Source organism: Nomascus leucogenys, chromosome 17, assembly GCF_006542625.1.
Source record: "Nomascus leucogenys isolate Asia chromosome 17, Asia_NLE_v1, whole genome shotgun sequence".
Taxonomy (NCBI): domain Eukaryota; kingdom Metazoa; phylum Chordata; class Mammalia; order Primates; family Hylobatidae; genus Nomascus; species Nomascus leucogenys.
Genome location: NC_044397.1, coordinates 12,077,831 through 12,105,153, shown reverse-complemented (window position 1 = coordinate 12,105,153; position 27,323 = coordinate 12,077,831). Strand labels below are relative to the sequence as shown.

The 27,323-nt window shown below is 39.0% G+C and overlaps 1 protein-coding gene across 1 annotated transcript in view; it reads right to left on the bottom strand.

The window, feature by feature from the left end:
* GALNT3 (polypeptide N-acetylgalactosaminyltransferase 3) overlaps positions 1-26,889 on the bottom strand; it is a 45,158-nt gene extending 18,269 nt beyond the window's left edge. The window contains exons 1-2 of the mRNA XM_003266189.4: positions 26,615-26,889; positions 4,222-4,845 (exon numbers count right to left, since the gene is read on the bottom strand). Of these exons, the coding sequence (XP_003266237.2) occupies positions 4,222-4,736 (515 nt within the window). The 5' untranslated portion in view covers positions 4,737-4,845; positions 26,615-26,889. The remainder of the gene's footprint in view (positions 1-4,221; positions 4,846-26,614) is intronic.
* Positions 26,890-27,323: the final 434 nt, after the last annotated feature.

The following is a 27,323-nucleotide window of genomic DNA, read 5'->3' as shown; positions in this document are numbered from 1 at the left end:
TGGGATTATAGGCGTAAGCCATCATGTCCAGCCTAAACCTATGTTTTTATGATGTTCATCATTCAGCAAATACTTATTAAGTACTGCCATTTGCCATGTGTTAAAGATTTTGCTCCAATAACTTGATCTACTATTAAGTAAGACTAGCATTTAAAAAACCCTTTAAAAAATACATAGAAATAAAGATCTAAATGAAGACCTAAATCCATGTTAAAAGTCCTGTGATCATGTCACCATCTAAAATATTGATTGGGCATAGGGAGAGAGACCCTAAGTGCCCTTAACTGATTAGTGGTACTATCTATTAGCTAAAAACATTAGTTATAAATTGATATCAAATTCATTTGTATAGGAATGTCTTTCCTCAATGAAAAATATCTTCATATTAAGCCACTGGGGTCCAGATGAGTCTGTATAGTCTCCAGCCATTGAGGCTAGAGATGTGGAGATAACCACAGTGCCAAGCCTGCTGAATTGAGGTGAGGATTAAATGAAAGAACATATAGGAGAGGACTTCAAGTCACTGGGACATAAAATAAGACTGTGTGAGGTTTATGGGAAAGATAAGCAAATAAAGCAACTATATCTTTAAGGTCACTTAAAAACCATAAGTGGCTGTACAATTTTGGACAACAGACTATGAAATCCTCCCTTACAGTCAAAAGGCACAGTAAATACAGTGTGTGAACAATTAAACAGTGCTGCTCAAACACAAAGATAAGGAAGTAAATCATTTACTCATGGAGATAAGAGCCCAACACCCTTCAGTTCCTCTGCCAGGGCCAATGGGGAAACTGTAGCCTCCAGTGTGATATTAGGGGCCTGAGAAAACCGCCCTAAAAAAGATACACAAATTATCCCATTAATTACTTTCATACTCATACCTCAATAGGAATGTCTCTGATACCCTTTTCTAACAGCAAGTCTTTAGAATGGAATATTTGTAGTGATAAAAAAAGGAGTTGGATTGGGGTAAAATATCAAGAGAAGATGTCAATAACAGATTAGAAAAAGGAGAGGATGGGTTCTGAGTGAAAGTGGCATTGCTCTTCAGTTTCTTCATGATTTCAGAGCATGATACAGGTGCATGGGCAGAAAAAATAAGCACCTTCTTCATCATTCCTAAATAAAAACAAATTATTTATTCTAAATTGAATTTTGGATAAACTACCAATTAAAAAAAAAACACTATTCATATACACACTTGAACCATAATTACACAGAAATAAATGACTAAATATAAGCTTATATTTTGAACCCATAAAAGTTTATAACCAACATAAACTAGAAGTAAAAATTATGAAAAATTCCATATTGTGGTATTTTATTTGTAAAGGAAAAAAAAGGGGAAACCTATGATTTGTTATAAGCATTTTGAGGAGAAAGTGAAATTCTGAGTATAAGATTTTTTTCCTACCTTTATTTGCTATGTGGTTAATTAATATAGTATTAATCGATAATTATAAAATGGTTTTGAAGATTTAAAGTATAAAATTTCATAAAAATTCATACTAGTAAAATGTTATCACTTTAATCTTGCAAGATTTTCCGTCAGTTTAAACTAGGATTTATTTGCTTAACTGATAATTACCAATATCAAGTAAAAATGTCATGTTATATCATTAATACAGGTAATAAAATTTCACAATATAATTTCATAAACCCCATTCATTTTGAAACAACATGTTAAATGTATGCTTTGAAAACTGTTTTACATATTTAAAATAGGGCAATTAAAATAACTTGCCAAAGTGACTGTATCATTCCAGTCAAACCACTTGAAAAACCTGGCACATAGAAACATGCTTAAATTATCAGTCACATGACCATCTGGCTTTGGAAGAAACTAGGTCTATATTTCTAATGAGCATGGAAAACATTAGCAATTCTTCAGAAAATGTGTTATTTGCTGATACTGGTTACATTCAAAGTAAAAAACAAATCTTTTTTTTTTTGAGACGGAGTCTTGCTCTGTCACCAGGCTGGAGTGCAATGGTGCAATCTCGGCTCACTGTAACTTCCGCCTCCCGGGTTCAAGTGATTCTCCTGCCTCAGCCTCCCAAGTAGCTGGAACTACAGGCACACGTCACCATGCCCACCTGATTTATGTATTTTTAGTACAGATGAGGTTTCACCATGTTGGCCAGGCCAGGCACGGTAGCTCATGCCTTTAATCCCAGCACTTTGGGAGGCCAAGGCAGGCAGATCACGAAGTCAAAAAACAAATCTTTTCCACCTATACAAAACTCTGTCCAAAGTAAGAAATAATTAAATCTTCAACCAAAAAGTGTTGTTAATGTGCTTGTTTTTCACTTACTTAGCGATTAACATTATTGAAAATTATTGCAGCTTCTTAATGCTATATTGGGAGAAAAAAGCTCATTTTGAGCTGTCACTGATTGTCATGTCAAAAGAATAAAAATCATGATTACTGATTTTTAATGTAGCTTACTTTTCAGTCAAAACCTCTCCTCAAATCAGTAAAGTGCAATACTGCATTCTAATCTATTACTGTATAAAAGGAAATATAACATGCCTTGTTATAACAGCTAGAATATTTTATAGATATTAGTTTCTTTACACATTCATTTAAAAATTATGAACAACTTAAACTTGAATCAATCAGATTAGAATAGCTCAACAGAAATCTAAGCTACACAGTTTCAACATTAAGGGACTCATATACTTGGATCCGGTATTGATAATCCTAAATCTAGAAAAACCTGAGTGAAACAATAGACCAAAAGTTATCTTCAAGTTCACTGCCAAATGTAATTCTTTAATATCCAGAAAGCAAAGCAAAATACATAGGCATTGTTTGCTTCCGGTTTATCTTGTACTCTTTTTTTTTTTGTTTTTTGGAGATGGAGTTTCGTTCTCGTCACCCAGGCTGGGGTGCAATGGCATGGATCTCCACTCACTTCAACCTCCACCCCCAAGGTTCAAGCAATTCTCCAGCGTCAGGCTCCCGAGTAGCTGGGACTACAGGCACAGGGCACCCTGTCTGGCTAATTTTTGTATTTTTAATAGAGACGGGGTTTCACCATGTTGGCCAGGCTGCTCTCAAACTCCTGACATCAGGTGATCTGCCCTCCTCGGCCTCCCAAAGTGCTGGGATTACAGGTGTGAGCCACCGAACCTGGCCTATCTTGTACACTTAAAAATCTACTGAGGGGCTGGGTGCAGTGGCTCATGCCTGTAATCCCAGCACTTTGGGAGGCTGAGGTGGGCCGATCACTTGAGATCAGGAGTTCAAGACCAGCCTGGCCAACATGGTGAAACCCCGTCTCTATTAAAAATACAAAAATTAGCCGGACGTGGTGCCACATGCCTGTAGTCCCAGCTACTCCGGAGCCTGACACTGGAGAATCGCTTGAACCCGGGAGGCAGAGGTTGCAGTGAGCCGAGATCACACCACTGCACTCCAGCCTCAGTGAAAGAGAAAGACTCCATCTCAAAATAATAATAATAATAATAAATAATAATAAACAATCTGCTGAGGGTGGGCTGGGCGCAATGGCTCATGCCTGTACTCCCAGCACTTTGGGAGGCCGAGGCAGGCGGATCACCTGAGGTCAGGAGTTCAAGACCAGCCTGGGCAACACGGTGAAACCCTGTTTCTACTAAAAATACAAAAAATTAGCCAGCTGTGGTGGCGGGCGCCTGTAATCCCAGCTACTCGGGATTGTTTACAAAAAATAGGGCATTCTGAAATATAATTAGGTACTCAAAAACTTTGAGTCAAAGTAATCACAAAGTCTGTGAATTGGTTTACACATACATAAAATATTATCCAACAGTTCCAAAATCTTGGCATATTTTTAAACATTTTTATTCCAAAGAAATACACAGAGAAATGAAAACAATTCCTCTACCTTCTACTTCCTATAAAAATTGTCCAATAATTCCCCCTAAATAGATGAGAAAACCACAGTATTTAGGAATAAAGGATTTCCTTGTGGATAGCAGTCAGATCTAGAATTCAGTTTTCTAATTTCCAAGCTAATAACTTTTCATATCTGCACTGCCTCACCAAGCATAAATAGGGATATGTAGCCTCAATCATTATAAGCAAAAAATAAATACAACAGGTTAAATAAACAGTATTTGCTGATTTTCTGCCTTAGAGTAGCTAAAAAACAGATAACTTCCTTAGCTCACCCCTTTCTCCCCTGCAAAGCCTGGTGATAAAGAATAAACAACAAATATTCTTCAACATACTCAGGAGGTCGAGTGTCTGGTCCAAGATCTCGGTGCAAAGAAATCCTGTCACTTGCGAAAGCATTAAAGCAGTGTTTAGCTTCCCCACGTTCCTTTTCCTTTTGCTCTTCAGCACTTAAATTGGTTGTCTTGAATGCTTTACCAGAAGCACCAGGTGCATTTGAATCCTGAGGTGGACGGTCAAGGACAGGCTTCAATTCTGCTGCTGTATAATATCCTTGCAAACAAGGTCTCTCACCAGCATCAATGTTTTGCCTGACAGGTGCTCCTATTTGCATTTTTGGCATTGCATCCTTAATATTGTTTACAGCTTCTAGCATTAAATCCAACATCTTGTTTTTGTTTTTCATGTTTCTTTCCATCCTTGATTCCTCTTTGGAATATTGAACACTTACTTCTCTTTGCATTAAAACCAAAACTATTATAAAGAAAAAAATTACTGCACCAAGCTTCCAGAACTTTTTATGGTAATGTCTTTTAATGTGTAATTTTACTAGTCGCTTTAGGTGAGCCATTCTGACATTAAAAGCTTGTCACTTGACAAATAACAGTTATTTCTTCTCCTGTTACTTATATTTTTTATCATAGATTTGCTGAGAAGAAGGTACCTTTAAATGGTAGTACCTATAAACAGAAATGATAGATGGTATTAGTAGCTATTCAGTCCTACAGGCATGGCTCAATTCATTCATTTAACCAACAACTGAACATAAGCTACCAATGTACTCTTATGGTTAATGAGAATACAAAGATATCTTGTCCTCAAGAAAATTACACTTTTGGAAGAAAATAATTGTTACAATTTACTACAATTTATTGGGGTTGCAAAAATATTGATATTCCTCTCCATTAAAAAATACATTCTTTTTAAACTCTAATATCCACTATATACTATGTATAAATTAATTTTATAAATATGTTTTGAGTTAAAAAAGAATATCTTCACTTGATAACCAAGGAATCAAAGGACCTCATTAAATAAATTACAAAAAAGAGAGCTCCATAAGGAAGCAAGGGTATACTGATAAGTACTATCAGGCATCCATCTAAAATAGTGGCCTTCATTTTATGTAGTTTACCCTCAAACTGTGATCTACTCCAGCTTAATGAACGATAATAGAGCAGTTTCATCAATAACTATCATTCTCCCAGATTTTCCAACCCAATAGTACTTGTGAATCCTGAAGGAACCCCTAAAAACAAGAAAATCAACAGCATTTAATTTGTTGTTATATAACAGCTAGTTTTAATAGCTCACAGAAATACAAGATCTAATAGTAAAAAGAGAATTCATTAGCTTTACTTGAAGTGTCTTTAGGGAGCCTATAGAAGTCATAAAGTTGGCCGGGTGTGGTGGCTCAAACCTGTAATCCCAGCACTTTGGGAGGCCGAGGCGGGCGGATCACGAGGTCAGGAGACTGAGACCATCCTGGCTAACATAGTGAAACCCCGTCTCTACTAAAAATACAAAAAATTAGCCGGGCGTGTTGGCAGGCGCCTGTAGTCCCAGCTACTCGGGAGGCTGAGGCAGGAGAATGGCATGAACCCGGGAGGCGGAGCTTGCAGTGAGCCGAGATCGCGCCACTGCACTCCAGCCTGGGGGACAGAGAAAGACTCCGTCTCAAAAAAAAAAAAAAAAAAAAAAAAGAAGTCATAAAGTTAAAAAAGCAGAATTTGGTTTGATAAAATATTGCTTGCAATTGACCCTAAGAACAGGACAGCAAGTTTATTAAACCCTAATATGGGACAACAAGAGCAAAGGATAAGAAAAATAGTACTTTTCAGGTAATGATTACATACTATGAGCCGTGATAGCCAGTTAAGAAATTTGCAGGGACAAAGGGGAGGGAAAATGCCTGTTCTTCCTAAGGTCTAAACATATTTTAAAGAAAATATCATTTATAGCAATGAAAATTAACTTTTGACACCTTCTTTAACTTCTCTTCCAAAGTTCTCCCTAAATTTAAGAAAACCAGGTTCTAAGATGGATTCTCTGGCTTTTGGTAGGAAATTTTAAGCTGAATAAACAAAATAGGCAGAACTTAGTTCTATATACTCTTTCTAATTGGAGTGCTCTATATTCTTTTCAGTATGGAGTGGATACTTCTGCTCCAAAAGATAACCCCAATTCTGACATATATTGCTCATAAAAGTGAGATTCCAATCTTTCTGAGGTTTGGTTGCTTTAAGAACTTCAGGTAAAAAATGAAATGACCTCTTAAGGTTTTGAAAAGAATATAAGAAGTTATAGAACCACACTATGACAGTTGTGTAATTAATTATGTGTCAAATGCTGTGCTAGGCTGTGGTTAAGAAATTAAAGATAGCCCTTACCTTCAAGAAGCAGAATTGAAATATAGGAAGCCAGAGGACAGTCACAAAGCAGTGTGATATGTGCTATGACACGAGACTAAGAAAGGTACACAGGCTTGGAACAGTGGCTCATGCCTATAATCCCAACATTTTAGGAAGCTGAGGCCAGAGGATCACTTGAGACCAGGAGTTCGAGACCAGCCTGGGCAACATAGTGAGACCCCATCCTACAAAAAAAATACAAAAATTAGTCAAATGTGGTGGTGCATGCCTGTAGTCCCAGCTACTCAGGTGGCTGAGGTGGGAGGATGGCTTGAGCTCAAGAGGTTAAGGCTGCATTGGGCTATGATTGTGCCACTGCACTCCAGCCTGGGTAGCAGGACAAGACTCTGTCTCAAAAAAAAAAAAAAAAAAAAAAAAAAAGGGAAAACAATGTAGAAGGTCAGGAGAAATGTTAAGGAAAGTTTCCTAGAGATAACGCTGTTGAGCAAAATCTTGAAATACAAGTACACTTTAGGCAGGTAGACAGGAGGGAAAATAGAGGGAATGTCAGATGCAAAACCATAAAAGCAAGAAAAGGCATGGTCAGTCCTTGAGTACAACGTAAGTGGAAGGCACAGGGAGAGAATGACAACTGATGTGGCTCGAAGGTCAGTTAAAGATCAGTTCGTAAAAACCCTTGTGCATCTTTCAGTGAATTTGGAAATTACCAATTTTTTCCAAAATAGATGGAATGGAGAGGACTGTTTTTAAGAAAAGACCACAATCAAATTTATGTTTTAGAAAAATCACAAGTTTTTCAACCCCAGTAAAGGTGATGGATATTAATGAGATGAGAGGGGTCAAAGGATGGAGTGGAATGATTTCAAGAGAGTCCAGGAAGTGGAATCAAACAATAGGACTTGGTGAGAGAAAGGGAAGAATGGGAGATGAATGGTGATATGGTTTGGCTGTGTCCCCACCCAGCTCTCACCTTAAATTATAATAATCCCCATGTGTCAAGGGCAGGGGCAGATGGAGATAATGACTCATGGGGGTGGTTTCCCCCATACTGTTTTTCATGGTCGTGGATAAGTCTCACGAGACCTGATCGTTTTATAAATGAGAGTTCCCCTGCACATGTTCTCTTGCCTGCCATCATGTAAGACGTGCCTTTGCTCTTATTTCACCTTCTGCCATTATTGTGAGGTCTCCCCAGCCATGTTAAATTGTGAGTCCATTAAACCTCTTTTTCTTTATAAATTATCCAGTCTCTGGTAAGTCTTTATTAGCAGCACGAGAACAAACTAATACAAATGAGTAAAGTGGTAACATTAACAAAGGCAAGAAACACAGGAAGAAGGATAGATTCAGGGTAGGAATTAAGGAGATAATTTGTTCAGTTTTGGACATAGCAAATGTAATATGCTAATGGAAATTCCAAAGTGAGTTTCCAAGAGCAAAAAGATATATGGGACTGGAAATTAGGAAAAAGCTCTGCAGTAGAGATGAAAATTTGAGTCAGTCTTGGAGTAAATGTAATGTAAAACAAAGAGGATAGAGAAATACCTATATTTAAAAGTAGAAAAAAAGAGACTGACTGGAAAGTCCAATTTTTCCAATCCTATGGAGGGGTGGTAAAAAAAAAAAAAAAAAAGACAAATGAAAACACAGATAAATTATCCATGTCAAGTGGAGGTAATTTTACAATCTTATCTCACACTTGAGAGATGTTAAATGTGCAACAGTTGGTTGACCTTTAAAACTTAACTTCATTAGACCTGGCCTAATGGTCTTTAGTGAAAAATGAGAAGAGAACCTTGGCAGAGAGAGTAGTTGTAGTCATGCCTTCAAGATCCTAAGGCTTAGGATTCAGGGCACTTCCAGAATAAAAGGGCAGTAACCTCATCTATGGGGTTCCAGGAAGATAAGAATGGTCAAAATGTTGGGGTCTCATAGGAAAGTTGTTCCCAGTTGACGAACTACAACCTCATCCCCTCTAACTGTATCTTGACAAAAGTAGATATTCATCAACCTGTGTTCACCTCCTTTCTGTTCCTGAGAGGACTACCAAAAATCCCCTGCCCCAGGGCTATCGAGTGACACTCAATTTTTCTGTAGCTAGAAGTAGGCTAAATTAGGAATTTGAGAAGAATTGAGCTGGACTCCCTATTTTGACAGAACATGGAAAAAGAGTTCAGAGAAAGCACAGAATAGGAGGATATGACAGAACTAGATTCTTCTACAGTAGTGATAGTTTTCCCAAAACATTTTATGTCAGAAATCATACTTGTGGATAGGGTGGGAATTGAAAAGAAGGATAGAATTAATGATGCAGATAGAAGATAGTTCTTTTTAGAATAAATCATAAACTAGAGGAATTGTTCATCAAAAGGACAGTAATCCTATCATTGTGAGTGCATGTGTATCTATGTTAAGACCCATTCAATTAGTAGGTTTTAGTTTGGGATGCTTCTGATAAAGGAGTCAAGGAAAGCTCATAAGAGATATGGATAGCATCTTATTCATGGCTGTTTTTCTGGCACTTACCATAATGTTGGTAACATAGTAGGCACCCAGAAAAATTTGTTGACTGGAAAAAGGAAGAAAGAAGACCAAGATTTCATCAGAAACAACAATAAAAACAATACTTAACTTGTGTTAAATGTTGACTAGGTCCCTGGTATTAAATAACATTTAACACATAAGTTCTCATTCTCCCAGAAATATTGTGAATTCTTCTTCTTCTTTTTTTTTTTCTTTTCTTTTCTTTTTTTTTTTTTTTTTTTGTAGAGATGAGGTCTCGCTATGCTGCCCAGCCAGGCTGATCTTGATCTTGAACTCCCAAACTCAAGGGATCCTCCTGTGTCAGCCTCCCAATGTGCTGGGATTACAGCCATGAGCTACTGCGCCTAGCCTTTGTTATTCCAATTTTACTGACAGATATGAAGAGTCAAAGAGATTAAGTGGCTTGGCCATGCCAGTTCAGTTTAAGACCAGCATTTTTCTAACTGTGTTCAAACTCAAGTTCAATGTAAAATCCTGAGCTTTTAACTGAAATTATCTAAAATAAAATGTTTAAGAGTCAAGAACTGATATCCTAAATAAAAGGTGATAAGAAAAAAAAACTGAGGAAAAACCATAAAAACTACAAATAGCTTCCTATCATTGGGTAAATTTTACAAATAAATGATTTTTTAAAACTTTTCAAAGCACCTTTTCAGTAATAAAGATTGAAAATAAGGTTGTAGATCTTAAAATGGAAGATTAAGAGGTTGAGAACCTTACAGAGGCAGAGCCTAGAAGTAGGAAGATGATGTTTTGATCTTTTCAGACTATATCTGAAGGGATTAATCTTCTCTTATCAACCCTGATCACTTAAAGATTCCAACATCGATGGGATTTTCATTATGACTTTTCTGTACTTTGCTGTTAATGTGCAATATGAGGCTTCCATTAATGCTGAATGACACTCAACACCAAGCATCTCCATCAGTTGTCTTCAATTCTGGATATACATTAGTGAAAAGCTCTTAAAAAATAAAGTGCCTTAGGCTTCACCTCTGATTTAATTGGTGTGGGGGCAGGGCATATACTCTGCTTTTGTTGTTACTTTAAGCTCTCCAGATAATACTAACAAGCAGCAAGGGTTAAGAATTACCTGTCTAGATCACAAGACTTTGGGCAAATCAAAACTAGCATCTGATAAGGGTTGTATCTGTCCAAAGGCAACCACATTACTAATTTCTAATACGCCAAAGACGGGTGTTTCAAAATAGATTCCTGATGTAAATAATAGAAGTTATTTAGACATGGAGATATATGATAAAATCCAAAGCAAGAATGACCCACAGTTTTCCAAAAAGACTCAGGGACTTCTGCCGATATAAATGAGGCACTGAGGTTTTACTGCAAATTATGATTCTGTAAAATCATTTTATAAATATTTTATTCCAATCACAAAAATGGGAAAATTGATACCTGAACAATAAAAGACATAAGCCAAAAGATACACAATAAATGAATGAGTAAAATGAAACCAGGATTTTTAATTCCTTTTTCTGGGAATAATGCCATGTTCCTTGTCAGTACTACCTGCCAAATTGGAAGCCCTGTGTAAAAACAGCTCATGAAACAAAACAAATCTCTCCTACAGTCAACTTCCAGTTGGACTCAGAAGTTTGAGAGTTGATAAGAAAAAAACCAGCACAACAGCAAACTCAGGATATAACATGTCATATTTGCACAGTAGAAATGATTAGCAGATAAAGGGTTTGTTCTTCTTGTACTCTTTCTAAAACCTTTAAACACACCTATCCAAGATGGCTATTTGCTAATTAGCAAAGATCAGATTCACAGAGGAAGAGAAGTCAAAAATCATAAAATAGTTTTTAAAAACTAAAAAGAAAAAAAAAGAAACATTCAGAGATCTTCTAAATTCTAAATTCTTATGAATTCCTAAGAGTGAAATTCAGAGACCTGGTTTTAAAAAGTTATTAATCTGTAACCTGGTATATATGTAGCCATTGTAAAAAGTCATTAATAAAAATATTCATAAAGTGAAAAGCTAAAGCAATATACACAATTTTAACTGGTTGTGACACTCACTGTGTTAAAATCAATGGATTATTCTCAGGGGTAAAAATATGCTTCCATCTGAAATCTTACAAATTTAAAATAATCTAATTAAAAAGTGGTATCTTCCAGTTATCTGGACTACAGCTTCTCAAACTTTAAAGTGACTATGAATCACCTGGGGACCTTGTTTAAACACAAATTGAGAAGGGAAAATATCAAGGTAAGACCCATCATGATTGTCCCTCTAGGTGGAGAAGCATAGGTTGAAGAAATATTAGTTGTTCATTTAACCTAAAAATTCCAGCTGAAGCAATTTTCTGAAGTAGTGGAAAGCAGAACATTATAATTTTACATGAAAGTGACATTTAATGAAATAAGATAGTGGTTCCTCTCACTTCTTGTTTTCATGTTTGTGACAGTAAACCATTACAACTCCAGAGGTTTAAAGTCTGGTTCCTGATGAATTTAATTGCCATGATGTCTAATTTGGTATAAAAAACTTCCTTACTACTGAGTTAAAGCATGCTGTAAAGAGTTAGGGGTAACCACACTAAGCAGAAAAAACACAAAATTACATCCCAATATCCTAATATAGATTATAGATTAAGAAAAGTACACTATTGTGAATTATTATAAAACTCATTGGATCTTTGCCACACATTATCTATCACCTGTATTTCCTAACTGAATTCAAAACAAAACAAATAAAAACAAAATTTAAAGACCTTGCCCTGATAATAAACGTTTAAGTGTTTGGGTAGAAGTTTTATTACGTGTCCCTCATCTACTGGTTAAAGTGTTAGGGAACAGAGGAGTGGCAGAAAGTCATTTCTGCTTGCATTTATTGGTGGGTCAAATCTCATGGTGTTTTGCTGCTGTAGTTTGTTAGTTTTGATTATGTTTAAGTTCACGTTTACATCCTTGGCAGCATTTCTTCTGAGCAGGAAGCAGCATGTGGATGTATGACAAGAGACAAACACTGATGCAAAGCAAACTGCATGGAGACAGCCACATTCTGTCTCAGAGGGGGCAGCAGATCTCAGCTAAAGGCAAAGTAGAGTTACTCTGGGTGGCTGGGCAATGCCACCAGTGGAAAACTAAACTACTTGCAATTGTTATAAACTAAGAACAGCTTTCTGAACAAAGATATCTGCAGGTTGTGAGACAAAAAGCTCAGTGACAGAGTTCACCATCAGCAACCGTGAGGCACAGGTTTCATTCAATACTGAGAAGGACAGAGTCAGACATCCAACTTCTCAGCTACCCCTGGTCAGATAGACATCATTGTCATCTCTGAATGTGAAAGGTTGCTGACAGAATCTTGATTTGTGAGCTAGCCAACTCTACCTTGACAGTTTGACACAAACAAGTAATTATGATACTATATTATCTGTCAAGGGAATCACAAACTCAGGGGCCTCAGGGGCTCACATGTTCTTTCCTGCCACATCTGCACCTGTGAATGACTTTTACATTACGTATGAAAGATACGCATTGATTACTTATGGCATACTACGGAGTAGAGGAATTCTGAGGAGTGATTTAGGTGGATCCAGAGATCATTCATGTAACTGGTATTCCCTCCCCACCAGGCAGAGGCACTGCATTTTAAAACATTTGTCCATCTATTTACCTTGTAAACATGGTTGGTGGCTTTTGGATTAGTAAGGAGATAGAAACCACATGCTAATTTGAACAGAGAGAGTTTAATACAATCTGGTATTAAAAGAGGATTGGAGTAACAGGAAATTGCCTAGTGGGAGTTAAGGAGAATTCTAAAGAATACAGGAATTGTAAATACAGTGTAAGGGGCAACCACTCCCCCTAGGGCTGAAATAAGTGTTCAAGGAAGGGCTTTCCTCTCACCAGGGCTGAGATCCAGAGATGTCCATGAAGATGCCCTAGCTTTGACTACCTGGTAAAAAGTCATAGAAGTACTTCATTCATGGGACTTACCAGAAATCTGCTCCTGAAGTTCCAGAAGAGCCATTCACAGCCGGGCGACAGAACCCTAGAATTAGCTAGGTGCTGAGGAAAACTGCTGGCTGCTGAGGGAATCTGGAATCACAGAGGTTGTCCCCTGCAGGAGTTTAGTGCACTTTCATGTGCCACACAGGCAACAATGGCTCGGGGCTGGCTGCCCGGGACAAAGGTTGGGTAGCTGGCTCCCTAGACACCCAGTCTTGTGGGGCCCCGAGTTGGCATGTGGGGATCTGAGGAGAGAGTTTGGGGAGCAGTGACTTGGGTGATAGAGCAGGTCCATGGTGTATGTGGCTCAAGGGTACACCACTGCTGCCCAAATCAAGCTCTAAAGAAAGTGCAGTGTGGGTGGGACACCAACTCTAGAAAAAGCTGTGTTCTGTAGATACCTAGTACTGGAGAAAATCGTATTGGGGAGTGAGCAGTGGAGGAAAACTATGCTCAAAAGGAGCTTAGCCAGTTAGCATCACAGAAACCAGAAAGAGAAGCCTCAGTCACTTCAGTGTCCCTCCAGTGCCCTCTACTGACAAGGCTTAACACTGTGTGAGCCAGCAAAAAAGAAATTTACAAGGCCCAGCTCCATTATTACAGAGCAGGCTAATACAGTAAATTTGGAACTAAGAGACAGTAAACTGATAAGCAGCAAAGTCTACACTTTTGACTACTCAGCTTCCACATGCACCCTCTCCCACACACTGAAACTCCTGTACAATAACAACACAATTCCATATTTCACCTAACAAAGTCTAACTGTCCTTCTTTATAAGTGAAGAAGTTCTATCTCCTCAAAAATGAGAGACATAGAGTCCTAACAGTTATTGTAGTCATTGCTGTGACTCTGAGTTACTCCTTAAATTCTGTCACAGTCCCACTAAATATTCTGTTACCTAAATTGGAAAGTTTATTTCCAATGGCTTCTATTTAACGTTTTTTAAAATGAAAATGAGAGAGAAGAAAATTGTTAATATATACAAAAAAACACCTAGATATAAGAGGCAAAGAAAAAATGTGCATTGAACCTAAGAAAGCTGATTGAAAAAAAAAATTTTAAAGAAAAAATATGCAAACCTACGATAATCCTCACTTATCTAATTGGCCTTGAGGCCATAATGAATGTCTATGGCTTCTTTCTTACACTAACTACTACTCGGTATTCATCATGCCCTTAAGCATTCTAGGAGTCCACAGATGTTGGTGATGTCAAGGAAGGGCAAATCCATATCTAGAATACTTGTCTACCCTAGTGAGGAGAAGTCTCTGCCCCGTCAATGAAGGAAGAAATCCAGTGTAATGAACCTGCCACCCAGAGGCTGGCTGATCCCCACAGGGGCTCAGTGTTGGACTCTGCAGATTAGCAACTCAGCAGCAGCACTATCCCAGTCAACTTTACAAAGGGGAAACAATGTCGCTGAGCCCATGCATACACAGCTCCAGTCTTGCCACCAAGACCCCTGTTTATGGGCCCACTGAGACAAGCACCACTGAGACAGCTGGAGAGAGAGGCTGACTAACATGCAGAATGTGCCATTTTGTCTACTTGATTATTAAGAGCCTCCTCTGCAATGGATGTGTTTTTGTGGGCACTCAGAGGGGATACAAATTTTTTCAGGATCTTTTCATTTTGAAAGGTTCATTCACATACCTCTTCCTCAAACTAACTACCTTGTCACCAATCTTCCAATCCTATTCCTTCCAACTCTGACCATAAAAACCATTAACAACTACCCATCAACAACCAATATAGATCTGTATTTCTAGGCATGTCTCATTCCCAACATAGCGGACAACCATATTTACTGTTCAAATCTCTGCCTACAAAAAGAATTTTCCTTATCCAGTATTATTCACAGTTACTCATGGGTAGGGCTGTAGTGCTATACAGTCTAATATTGGGTAGTACTAGTGTATTGTTCAGATTCATCTGCAAATCAGGTTTGAGGTTTTTTGTTTTTTTCTTCTAACAACTGGACTAAGGGAATCGCTAAGAAGCCAAAGGCATGAGTTGAAGGAGACGAGGCAATGCCATTAGAGTTGCTACCAAAGAAGTCTGAGTCCTTGGTTCATGCAACTTATTTGTACTATCCAGGTCTGCTCTAGTTCTGTCTCATGTACTATTTCCACTCAGTGATATATTGCTGTTGTACGTCGCCAACCTTATGGCAAGACAGGTAAGATTTTACCCAGATAATGATGGGAAACTTGGTCCACATGATAACCCGACACTGCATAATTATGCATTCAATATCTACCTAGTAGCAAGTCAGAAACTGTTTATCAAAAAGTAAACAGGTATCTGAAAAAACTATTTATTTCAAAATCCTAGATGTCTGCATTGTGATTCTGCTATTGGCACTTTCTAGAGGCTCCATAGAGCATTCCTCTTTGGCACAGATACTAAGAGAGTCATTGAGTTTGCTAGATCATAAAGCTAAGTGGTAGTATAGCCTGTACTGTTGGGCTTGCTGCAGAGCCTTCTCCTACTTTGATCATCATTAAAAACTGGCAGCCTTATGAGTTACTCTGTAAACAGGTTGAGGTAGCATATTCAAATGTTTTAAATGTTGCCCCCAAATTCAAACGTGACTATTGAGGCTGGGTGCAGTGGCTCATGCCTGTAATTACAGCACTTTGGGAGGCTGAGGTAGGCGAATTGCTTGAGCCCAGGAGTGCAAGACCAGCCTGGGTAATATGGCAAAACCCCATCTCTACAAAAAAAAAAAAAAAAAAAAAATACAAAAATTAGCCGGGTGTGGTGGAGCTCACCTATGGTTCCAGCTACTCAAGAGGCTGAGGTGAGAGGATTGCTTGAGCCCCAGAGACGGAGGTTGCAGCGACCCCAGATCCCACCACTGCGTTCCAACCTGGGCAACAGAATGAGACTCCCTCTCAAAAAAGAAAAAAAAAAAAAAGCCGATCGAGCATGGTGGCTACTGAATGCCCAGAAATTTCGCTGAATTTTTATGGGGATGATTTATCACCCTCTAATTCTTATATGCTCTACAAGGGTATCGAAAGTATTTGCAACTTTCTTCTCATCAGAGAAAATCAGCATAATATCATCAATGTAGTGGATCAGTGTGATGGTTTGTGAAATGTTACAGTGACTAAGATTAAGAATTGATCTAGCCCTGAGGCAAGACTGTGAAGCCATATTGTTAGCCCTGCTAGATAAAAACAAATTGTTTTTGGTGGTCCTTGTAAATTGGCAGTCAATAGCTACATACCAAATGCCAGGGGCTATGTGGTTTGATAAAGATATTACATCTGGGTCAGCAACTACATTTGGAGTCACCCAATAATTAAGTTTAGGGTAGTCTACAGCCATTCTCTAAGATCCAGTTAACTTCTGCCCAGGCAAAATAAGTGAGCTAAATGGGGATGTGATAGACATCACAAGTCTTATTTCAAATCTTTGATAGTGACATCGATCTTAACAGTTTCCTCAGGGATGTGTTATTACTTCTGATTTACTATCTTTGAAGAAAGGGGAAATTCTAAAGTCTTCTACTTAGCTCTCCTATCACATGGTCCTCCCTCTATGGGTTAGCAGGGGTGTCCAATCTTTTGGTTTCCCTGGGCCATATTAGAAGAAGAAGGATTGTCTTGGGCCACACATAAAACACACTAACACTTGCGATAGCTGATGAGCTGGGGGAAAAAAAAAAGAATTACAAAAAAAAATCTCATAATGTTTTAAGACAGTTTACAAATTTGCGTTGGGCCACGTTCAAAGCCATCCAGGGTCACGTGTGGCCCATGGGCCACAGGTTAAACAAGCTTGGTTTAGAGAGTCAATATGGAGATTCTGCCAGTTACCCAGTATGTCTATTCCAATTATTCATTAAAGAACTGGGGAAATAAGCACAGGCTAGATCTGCTGACCCCCTGGACCCACTATGAGTACAATGAAGCTAAGACTCCATTTGTTACCTGAGCACTGTAAGTCTCCAATTTGAACAGTTGGCCACAATATTTTTGGGTCCCCCTAGGAATTAATATGAAAGGTCTGATTATTTCCTTTTCCCCAAAGCATAGTCTCTGGTAAATGGCTACAGGTCCCTTTGGGGAAAAGCTCTGGGAGTGTGAATTGACTTAGGTCTGAAAACTGAGTGAGATGCTGTGACTCTTGATTGTAGCAACTAAAGTTAACTTTTTTGCTACCAGAGCTAGAGATTTTCCTATTATACAGATGAAGGGATGCTATAGTACTGCTTACGTATTTCATTCATTAGCTACCACTAGGCATATACCAAATACATTATCTCAGCTGTCAAAAACATCTGCAAGCCAATGTTTTCTGATACCTCTATGTCCCAGCTTTTCATTGTGGGAGATGTATATACTTTGTATTTGGTATATAAGGGCTTACCGCCACTTGGCTTTTACTACTATGGAATTTCATCATCTTCAGTAAAATCAGAGAGCCAATTTCAACAGTCTACAAAGGAGAGCAGCCACAGATTTTTTCATGGACGCAGGGAGTCCCTTCACTAATGTATCTTAATACTTTAGTGAAAGGAGTGTCTACTGGGCCTTTTCATGGCATGTATTCGGAAGATGGGCAGGTTGCATTCAATTAATTTGATCAAACATTCCTTTTTTGAAGGAGTCCAAACACACACAAGCAGTAGGCAATTTCTCTCCATTCATTCTTCCTTTGAGGCCCCAAGAATATTAAGGAACAGGGAGTGAAGGAACAAAGAAGATTGCTTGCTCAATTGTTACCATTTTGCATTCACCTTTCTACAGGTTTACCAACGCTGATGTGATGGATACTTCTCCTCCATCTCTCAGCTTCCATTACCCTCTAGAAAAAGTGTCGACAAACTTTTTGTAAAGGACTAGATAACAAATTTTTTTTTGCTTTGCTGGCCATATGGTCTCTACTGCAATTATTCAATTCTGTTGTAGTACAAAAAAGACAATTTGTAAATAAATGATCATAGCTGCATTCCAATTAAACTTTGTTTTCAAAAACAGGTAGTGGATCAAATTTGGTCTAAGAACTATAGTTTGCTAACCCCTGCTCTAGAAATTCTAAAAGACTTCAAATTCTAAAAGACTTCAAACAACTGCAACTACTAACACATTTTTAAGAATTAAATAAAACAGAAAGGAAAATATGTGAAGGTAGAATAAAGAGTTTTAGACATGCAGTATCTCACATTTCTTAATTCCATGCACCATTTTTCAGGAAGCTAGTGGTGGATATGTGTTTCATCCAAATGAGGGTGTGAATAAAAAAACAAAAATCATAGTATCTAAGGAACAGAGGCTCTATCAGAGATGTCAGCAAAAAGAAATTCCAAACAACCACCATGGAACAGGCCTAGAGAGCAACAGTCCAAACGGGGACAAGAGGACAGATTGCTCCAGTAAGGGACCAATAAATCTGTTATGTTAGACTATATGGAAAACCAAGCTGAAAAGATGTTAGAGTACATAGAAATTGTACTCCAATAGATATATGGAAACACTAAGCCAAGTGTTTTCTTAAATGAGATCATTATTACTTCTAGGATTAAAAAAAATATTTTACAAGTAAGGAATCGTACTCGTAATATGCTTGCTTGACTCAGTAGTAAAAAATATCTATGTAGTCACAGTAAATAAATACTAAAATGCAAACAAACAATGTGAGAATTATATTAGGAGGTCAAGTAGGGAAAGTAGAGGTGGCTGTGTATGAAAGAGCTAAATATTTATCTACCATAATGGGAAGTCAGTAGATATTGCCAAATATTGATACATTAAGAAACAGCAGAATAAGCATATTATTTGAAAAGGTAAGAGCCAGAAGAAACATTTAAATAAATGAAAGTAGTTGCTTTTAGGCAACAGGACTGGGAAGATGAGAAAGGAGGGGCAGAGTTGACTGGATTTTTATTGTTGTTGGAAGTCTTTTAATAACCCTATTTTATTTTATTTACATGTAAGTAGGATAAATGTACAGTCATGTGCTGGTATCTGCAGGAGACTAGTTCCATAATCCCCGTGGATACCAGCATCTGCAGATGTTCAAGTCACTTTTATAAAATGATGTAGTATTTGGATTTAACCTATGCACATCATCCCAATTATATTAAATCATCTCTAGATTACTTATAATGCCTAATTCAATGTAAATATTGTGTAAATGGTTGTTATACTGTGCTTTTTTATATTATTTTTTATTGCTACATTACTTTTTTCCTGAATATTTTCAATCTAAGGTTGTTTGAATTTATGGACACAGAACTCATGGAAACAGAAGGCGAACTGTGCAGGATTTGGAATTGTACTGCTTGGACTTGAGTGAGTCTTAGCTCTAATCTTTCACTAACCTTGTAAATAGAGGCAAACTACTTAATCTCTCAATTTTCCTATCTTTAAAATAGGGAGGAAAATAGCATGCACCTCTTAGGGTTGCTTTGAAGACTAAACAAGTAAACTCATGTAAATTGCTTAAAATATGCCTGCCATGTAAGTGTTCAATAGTAAATAAGGACCAGTACTTATTATGAGAATAAATATAAACTATTATTACTTGATAAAAATATAAAGGCATTAATAACTAAAATCTATTTTTAAAAATATGGGTCATATATTAATGTCTGTTTTTGTTTTTATAAGTTAATGCTCCCAGGTACTAAATAGGACTTTATTTCTTTAGGCTACAGTCTTCACTCTAAACCATAGTTAGGGGGAAGGATGTGGTGAGACTGTTGAAAAATTCCAAGTTACAGTTAGTGATGAAAAAGTGGGAGCTCACACTGGAATTTGAAGACTGCATGTTAAGTAGTTAGGCCAAAAGGGGAGGGAAGAGCCTTCCAGGCCAGGAAGACCACTTGCAAAGACCTAGAGGCAGAAGGAACAGAGAAATATAAAGATTGGTGGAGCTGGAGCAATGATGAGTGTGCTATATGTTTGATGGGAGCCAAATCATGCCAGGCCTTTGGGCATGTTAAGGAGTTTGCCTTATCTTAAGGGCCATGAAGGGCTTTATGCAGGGTATAACATAACCACATATTTTGAAAAGATCACTCTGGGTGCAGGGTGAGGAACCAACAAGCAAGAAGCCAGAATGAGCTCAGATAGACAAACAGGGAGGCCATGGCAAAAGTCCAGGCAAGAGATGATGACAGAGATAGGAATGAATAAAAGTAGATGGATTTGAGGAACATTTAGAAGGTAAAACTTACAGAACTTGGCATAGGACTAGCCAGAAAGAGATGAAAGGAGGACTGCTAATTCCAAGAAATCTTTTGCCTCATTTTATTTTTGTTTTTCTTTGTTTGGGAGAGGGTTTTGGTCTAGTCTAACTCAATTATATTTTTTAAGTAAAAGCTGCTCCCTTTAAGCTCCTCAACAATAATAATATACTCAATTGTGGAATATGTATAAGCAAAAGCTGCAAGACATTTCAATTCCAAAGTTAACTTTTCACTTTTAAATGATAAAACCCCGAGATCTTGGAACAGAACCAAAAGGCCCCAAAATAAAATAGAATTCAAAGTAATAAGATGGAAGTAACAGCAATCCAAATTAAATGGACTAAGTCAGTGAAACAAGTTCGCTACTCCCCAGTTTCTTTGGTTACTTCCCATTAAAAAGGCAGATTGGGCCAGACGCGGTGGCTCACACCTAATAATCCCAGCACTTTGGGAGGCCGAGGCGGGAGATTCACCAGGTCAGGAGATCAAGACCAACCCGGCTAACACGGTGAAACCCCGGCTCTATTAAAAATACAACAAAATTAGCCAGGCACCTGTCGTCCTGGCTACTTGGGAGGCTGAGGCAGGAGAATGGCATGAACCTAGGAGGCGGAGCTTGCAGTGACCCGAGATCACACCACTGCACTCCAGCCTGGGCAATAGAGTGAGACACCATCTAAAAAAAAAAGGCAGACTGACTTATATTGCCTGCCGATCCCTCTCCCCTTTCCGTGACACTTCTACTCCAAAATTTTTATTCCACAAAAAGCTTAATGGAAAGAGAAATTTTGCATGTTTTGCAAATAGTCCAAAAGGGGTGTGTGTGTGTATACACAGACAAGAGCAAAAGCAGACTATATTTATATCGTGTCAAGCAAATAATAGAAGTATACACAGGACACCTCACCCTGCTCAGGTATATGTGGAGGTGTGGGTGAGGGGACACAGTTTCCCAAATGAGGCAAGACCTTCATTTGAGTTTTAAGAGCCATTAAGAGCTATAGATAGAGGTAAAGGTAGAAGGAAAGGCACTCTCTGCAGTGGGAAGTGCAAAAGAAAAGCACACAAGAAAAAAAAAAAACAAGAACTCTGTTGCTGGGAAATACAATTTCAGCTTATGGAGTATCAATCCAGAGTTAAGCAAGTGTCAGATCCCATGGGACCATTTTAAGGACTGTGGGTTCTATCCTGTAAGCAACAGAAAATTGTTGAAGGATTTTAAGTGAGAGAGAGAATTTACATTTCTAAAAAGATCATCCTCATCCTCCAGATGATGGACTTGAGGATGACAACACTATCTCTTGAGATACTAGGTAGGAGGCAGCTATGATACCTTAGTTAAGAGATGTTAAGTTAAGACCCTAAACTAGAGCAGTAGAAGTGAAAGAAGAATTTATGGCTGGGAGAAAGGTATAAAATGTTAAGTGGATTCAGTGTTCTAATGGTTGTTGTCTGAGTTCATGCTATAACAAAATACCTTAGACTGGGTAATTTAAACAACACAAATATACCACTCACAGCCAGAAAGCTGGGAAGTCCAAGATCAAGCTGCTGGCAGATTCAATCTCTGGCGAGGGCACATCCCTCATAGATGGCCTCCTATGTATCCTCACATGGAGGAAGGGCAAAAGGCTAACAAGGCTTCTCAGTTCTATTTCATAAGGACGTTATCTTTTACAAAAACACACGAGGCCAAGGCCCTCATGACCTAACCACCTCCCAAAGACCCTACTCCTAATACCAACACATTGGATTTGATTTCAACATATGAATTTTGGAAAAACACAAACATTCAGACCATAGCAGTTGTAGAGGCTAAGAAAAAGAGTTTAAAATTACCTCTGGATTTGTGGTATGGCACCTGGATGGTGGTACACATCTATGATTCACTCCCTCAAATCTCTGCAGCAAAATGTGTTTCAAAATTTAGGATTTGACAGCCTGTAGTCTCAGCTACTTGGAAGGTTGACACAGAAGGATCACTTGAGTCCAGGAGTTCAAGATCAGCCTGGGCAACACAGTGAGACCTTGTCTCATAAAAAAAAAAAAATCAGATTTTTTTGATGTTAGAAAGGTGATATGGTTTACATACTCAATGTAAGAGTGTACCCCAGCAGGGCCTGGGCAGTATTATGTAATCAAACAGCACTATTTCTGCAGCTAGACATAATCCACTAAGTTGGATACACAATCACAATAGCCTCCTGACAGTTCACTCAGGCTTTGCTCCAACTGAGTTCAAGTTTTGCTAACAAATGAGTTAAATTTTGTTTTGCTTTGTTTTCAGAGGCTGATTTTTGAATTATAGATAAGAAATGGTACAATGTACTACTATCTATAGATAGAATACAGAAAGTGAGCAGGTTGTTTGTTCATTTGTTTGTTTTTTGATGAGATGAAGGTTCTGGTTTGAACATATATAATCTCCAGTGATGAAGAAATGTTAGAGATGTCCAATAGGCAATCATATAGAAAAGAAAATTAGTTTGGACAGTTTGAAACTGAAACAATTATAGGGAAAAGGTGTACTTGGGGGAATATTCTCTCTTTAGTGCCAAAAATAAGAGCCCAGCTCTGAGAATGACCCAACGAAGTGTCATACAATTGTCAGTAGTCTCTAATGACCTAGAATTCAGAGTCCTACTTGTCTTTGCTTTGCAATAAGTGAATGTACTTTTGTCTCTTGCCACTGCTGGAATTGATTTGAATTCAGTTTTCCCCCTGAGTGAATATGAGTTGTGTTAAATTTCACCCAAATTACATAGTATGAATTATTTTGATACTAACAAAATGCATAATTGAACAGGTAATTGAAAATACCTTCCTTTTCAATAGGATTTTATATCTATAAAGTATCTATCATTCCAAACATATTTTTACACTTGATGGACTAGAGAACTGAATACATGTGAAGATGATTCAGGCACTGATCATTTCTAAAATCCTAAATATGATAATATTTTCCTTAGGAGAAATATTTCACCCACCAAGAATGCAAAGGCAGGTTAAAATTGAAAGTGTCTACGGAAGGCTTAGTTATCCAATCAGAGCTTCCAAGACTACATTCCTACAAATCATTTAGGGATCTATTTTAATCTCTCAATGTAGTCTTTTGGTGGAGAGGAGGAGTATAATTCCTATAATTTGTCTCTTACACTTGTTTCATAGTAAAAAAAGAAAAGCATTAAATATTAACAGAATATAAACCAAATAATAAACTGGCTATGTTTTCTCTAATAAATTTTCAGACTCCACCCAGAACTCTAACTCAGTCATAAAACTTTAAGAGTTTAGAATAGAGCCAGACAGAATGTTTCTCCTCAAAATTTCACTGAATTCTTATCATCAAAATCCCCTCAGAAAAAAATATTTCTAGTTTTTCCTGTTCCCAAATACACTACAGCATGATGAGAACCCATTTAACACAAAATATGTATAATGAACAAAGTTTCATACAGTTCTTAAGATTTGAAAGATTTAATCTAGCACCAAGGCCCTGGAGCCTCAAGCCCTAAAATACATGTTTAATTAGGATTACAGTAAAGTTTTTAAGAAATAATTTATTTTCTTTCACGTGAGTGGGTGTGTACGTGTGTGTGTGTGTGTGTGTGTGTGTGTGTATGCATGTATGAGACAGAGAAAAAAAAGCTGGTAGAAAAAATCAGCCTTTAAAAAAACAAAAATTCAACAGAATAGTGCTATTTTCACATTGTGGGCTCCAGCACTTTCGTGGTCATAAAGCAGTCTAATTGTTTAGACCAATATTTTTAAAAATAAAATAATAAAGAACATCCACGTTGTAAGGTTAAGCACTGTTTTATATTAATAAAACTTGTTTCATTTATATACACTCACATTGGAATTTACAGAGTTGAGGCAGAGAATAAATTAGTTATTGAGGATTGCAGTAAAAGGAAAAAAAAGTTTAAAGAAACTTAGTGTTAAGGAAGTGTGCTTGAAACCAAAAATCTGGAGTGTTGCAAATGGATGAAAGGCACTGGGTAGCTGCCTCATAAAATATATTTTAAGCCAATATAATAAAAAGATCAGAAGACTAAATAATGTTATCCACATTGACTTAAAAAATTAACTGTGGCTTGGAAATACCAAGAAGGAACTAAAAATCTCAACTGACATGGCATCATCAATATGCATGTTATTCCACAATGAGAGGAGCACGATGCCTTCACTGGGTAGTCTCCATGAAGTCAGGCATCATTTGGACAAGTAGAAATGAGGGTAAATCAGAGCTGAAGAAAGAGCAATGGACTATTCTATAACTACAAAGGCCTTACAAATTATATGAAAGAAAAAAGATAAACATCTTATGATAAGTGAGGATGTGGGTGGTGAAAAGTTAAGATACAGGAGTCATGAGTCAAGCCACTGGAATGATCATGCCATCTCTGAGTGAAATGAAGTTAGAACACCTCTCTTGACTTCAATTTTTCACAAATGGATGGTTTGACTATTGAATCTCCAAACTGAGAAAGGGATCCCGAGAATTCTAGGGCAGGAAGATACTCCTGATTGTTTTTAAGGCTTTGTTATCTTAATCTAAGAAAATATTATTTTTCCTATTTAACAGATAGATTATCACACCGTTACTCAGCTAATGAAAACATGTTACATTTCTCACTAGAAGTTAAGAGGAAAGACAGTCTGAAAACGTCTGCCCAGTAAGTAATGAAGACTAATATTCAAAATTCAGGGAACAACTCCTATATCTCATATTTAAACAGTATTTAGCACATTTATTTCTCTGTATGGAGACAAGATTAAGAGATCAGGTGAGAGTCTTTTAAGAAATGTAGAAAAGTCATGGTTGAATTAATAATTATGTTATGCTGTGGTTGGCTTTTAGATTTCCATCTAACCTTAAAAAGAAGAAGAAAAAAAAACCCACTACATGTTGCATAAGGCATTTTAAGTAAAACGTGCAATTTAAAATATATTTTTAAAATGTGTGGAGATAGAACAAAACAAATCTAGTGGAATTGTTATTATTATCAGAAACTTCTACGTAAAAATGTTGGCTAAAGCAATATATAAAGAAAGATTCTTGGTACAAATTGCTTGGAAAGTAACATGTACGCTAGACTTCAGATATTAAAAGTTAAATTAAAAAAAAAGAATCTAACGGCAGGTGTGACTTTAACCTCATGGATTTTAGCCACAAACGCAAAGAAAAATATATACAATAAAAGAAGCAACAGATTTTCCCACAAGCAGAGATTTTCTAATTAAAATGCTGTGACTTTAATATTTTTTAGCTATAGAATTTGACTGTAAATGTCTTCATTATGTAGTGCAACTTCTATAGCAAGTTATGTTAACGTTTTCAAGAATCGGAAATGTTGGTAACTCGATGGGGTTCTTAAAACAGAAATAGTTTCTTTGATGAGTTGGAAAGAGAAGGAAATAAAAGTCTAAGGTAAGCGCCAGTTTCACCCTCAATTCTTAGGCTTCAGAAAAGCCTAATTAGGCAGGGAAAGGAATTTGGGCCTGGCACACCCAAGCTTAGACGTGGCAGGATCCTGAAACAATGTTTTTTTGAACCTTTGAGTCATATGCCACAGGCAAACCATAGCTGCGATATACAGGTCCTTAAGTCAACAGGTCCTCTAACGAGATGGTGAGTGGTTGGTGCGTGGCAGTCGGATTTCTTCCCGCCACGGAAGAAAAGAACTCTTCTCCATTGATCAGGAAAGTGGGCCCAACTCTGGCTTGGAGAGCGCACCCGGAAAAGTGCAGAGCCGAAACAGAGAGAGAGGGGTGTCTGCGTCCCGGCCACAGAGCCCTTTCCAAACCACTCGGAAACCGTTTAAATGGCTCGGCGGCCGCGGTTTGCAGCCTAGAACTGTTTGGGGTCCCCGGCTGGGAAAGTTGCCTGGCAAAGCCATGCCCTTCGCTGTCGCGGGATGTCCTCTCGGGCAGAGAGGCTGGAGGAGACAGGCAACCTGCTAGCCGGAGTGGAAGTGCGCCCGCCTCCGGCCGGGCCCTCCCTCTCAGGGTCCCCACGCTGCGACCCTCCCAAGGGCAAGTCCGGGGCCACCAGGTCTTTGGTCTCGGTCCAGCTCCTCAGGGGCCGCCCCACAGGGACTGGCGGGGGCACCGTGGGCGAGAGGGTGTGACTGGGCTCCCTCCCGGGGCGCCACCTGCCCCCTGGCCCAGGGCGCCCCTTTCGGGGTCTCTCCAGGGGCAACCGAAACACTGCTCTCGAGACCGTCTCCAACCGGCCACCTGGACTGTAGCCCTGTCCCCAACACGTGAACCCCTGGGGCCGTCCTCCCGCCTGCTCTAACGCAGCCCAGGGGTACCGCGTCTCCCTCCGCCTGTCGCCGGCTTACCTGGCGGTGGGCAGGGCAGAGTGGCGGGAAGCGGCGGCCGGGCAGGCGCTGGACATGGGCTGGGCGCCAGGTGCAGGTGGCGGCGGCTGCGACTCCGGTTGCGGTCGCTACAGTTGCGGCTCAGTAGAGCTCCTCCTCCGCCGCCGCCGCCTGCCTTCCCGCTGGGCCTCCCGCGTTGCCCGGAGAGGCAGAACCGAGGCTCGGCTTCCACTTGGAGTCTCCCAGGTGAGCTCCAGCCTGCGACGTCGGCAGGGGCGAGGCCCCGCTCCCGCGCCTGCGCGCCAGCCTCCCGCCCCGCCCCAGCCCTACCTGAGCGCTCCAGGTGAGAACCTTGGACCGCGCACGCAGGGTGGGGGCGCCGTCCCGGCCAAGCCTGGCTGTCGCGCGGCTTCTCTCTGAGCGGTCGGCGAGGCTGCTGCTCCGCGCCAAGTTGTGGCTCCCGGCCCATCTACATTGGAGGAATCCTGCACTGGCCTGGTGACAAGAGATCACCTTGTAGCCAGAACACAGTCTGCTGGGTCCTTGGGGAACCAGAAGTTCTAGATTTCCCCCACACGGTTCCTCCCTTCCTCCTCGGTTCGCCAAAATGAAGGGGTGCGCTGCCTCCGAGGACCACTTCGGGAGGGCAACTGCTGGCTCATTTGGTTTCCTCGGGCAGGGTTCAGCAGCTTCTGTCACCAGTTAGGTTTCGTGAGCTTCCTTCCCGTGT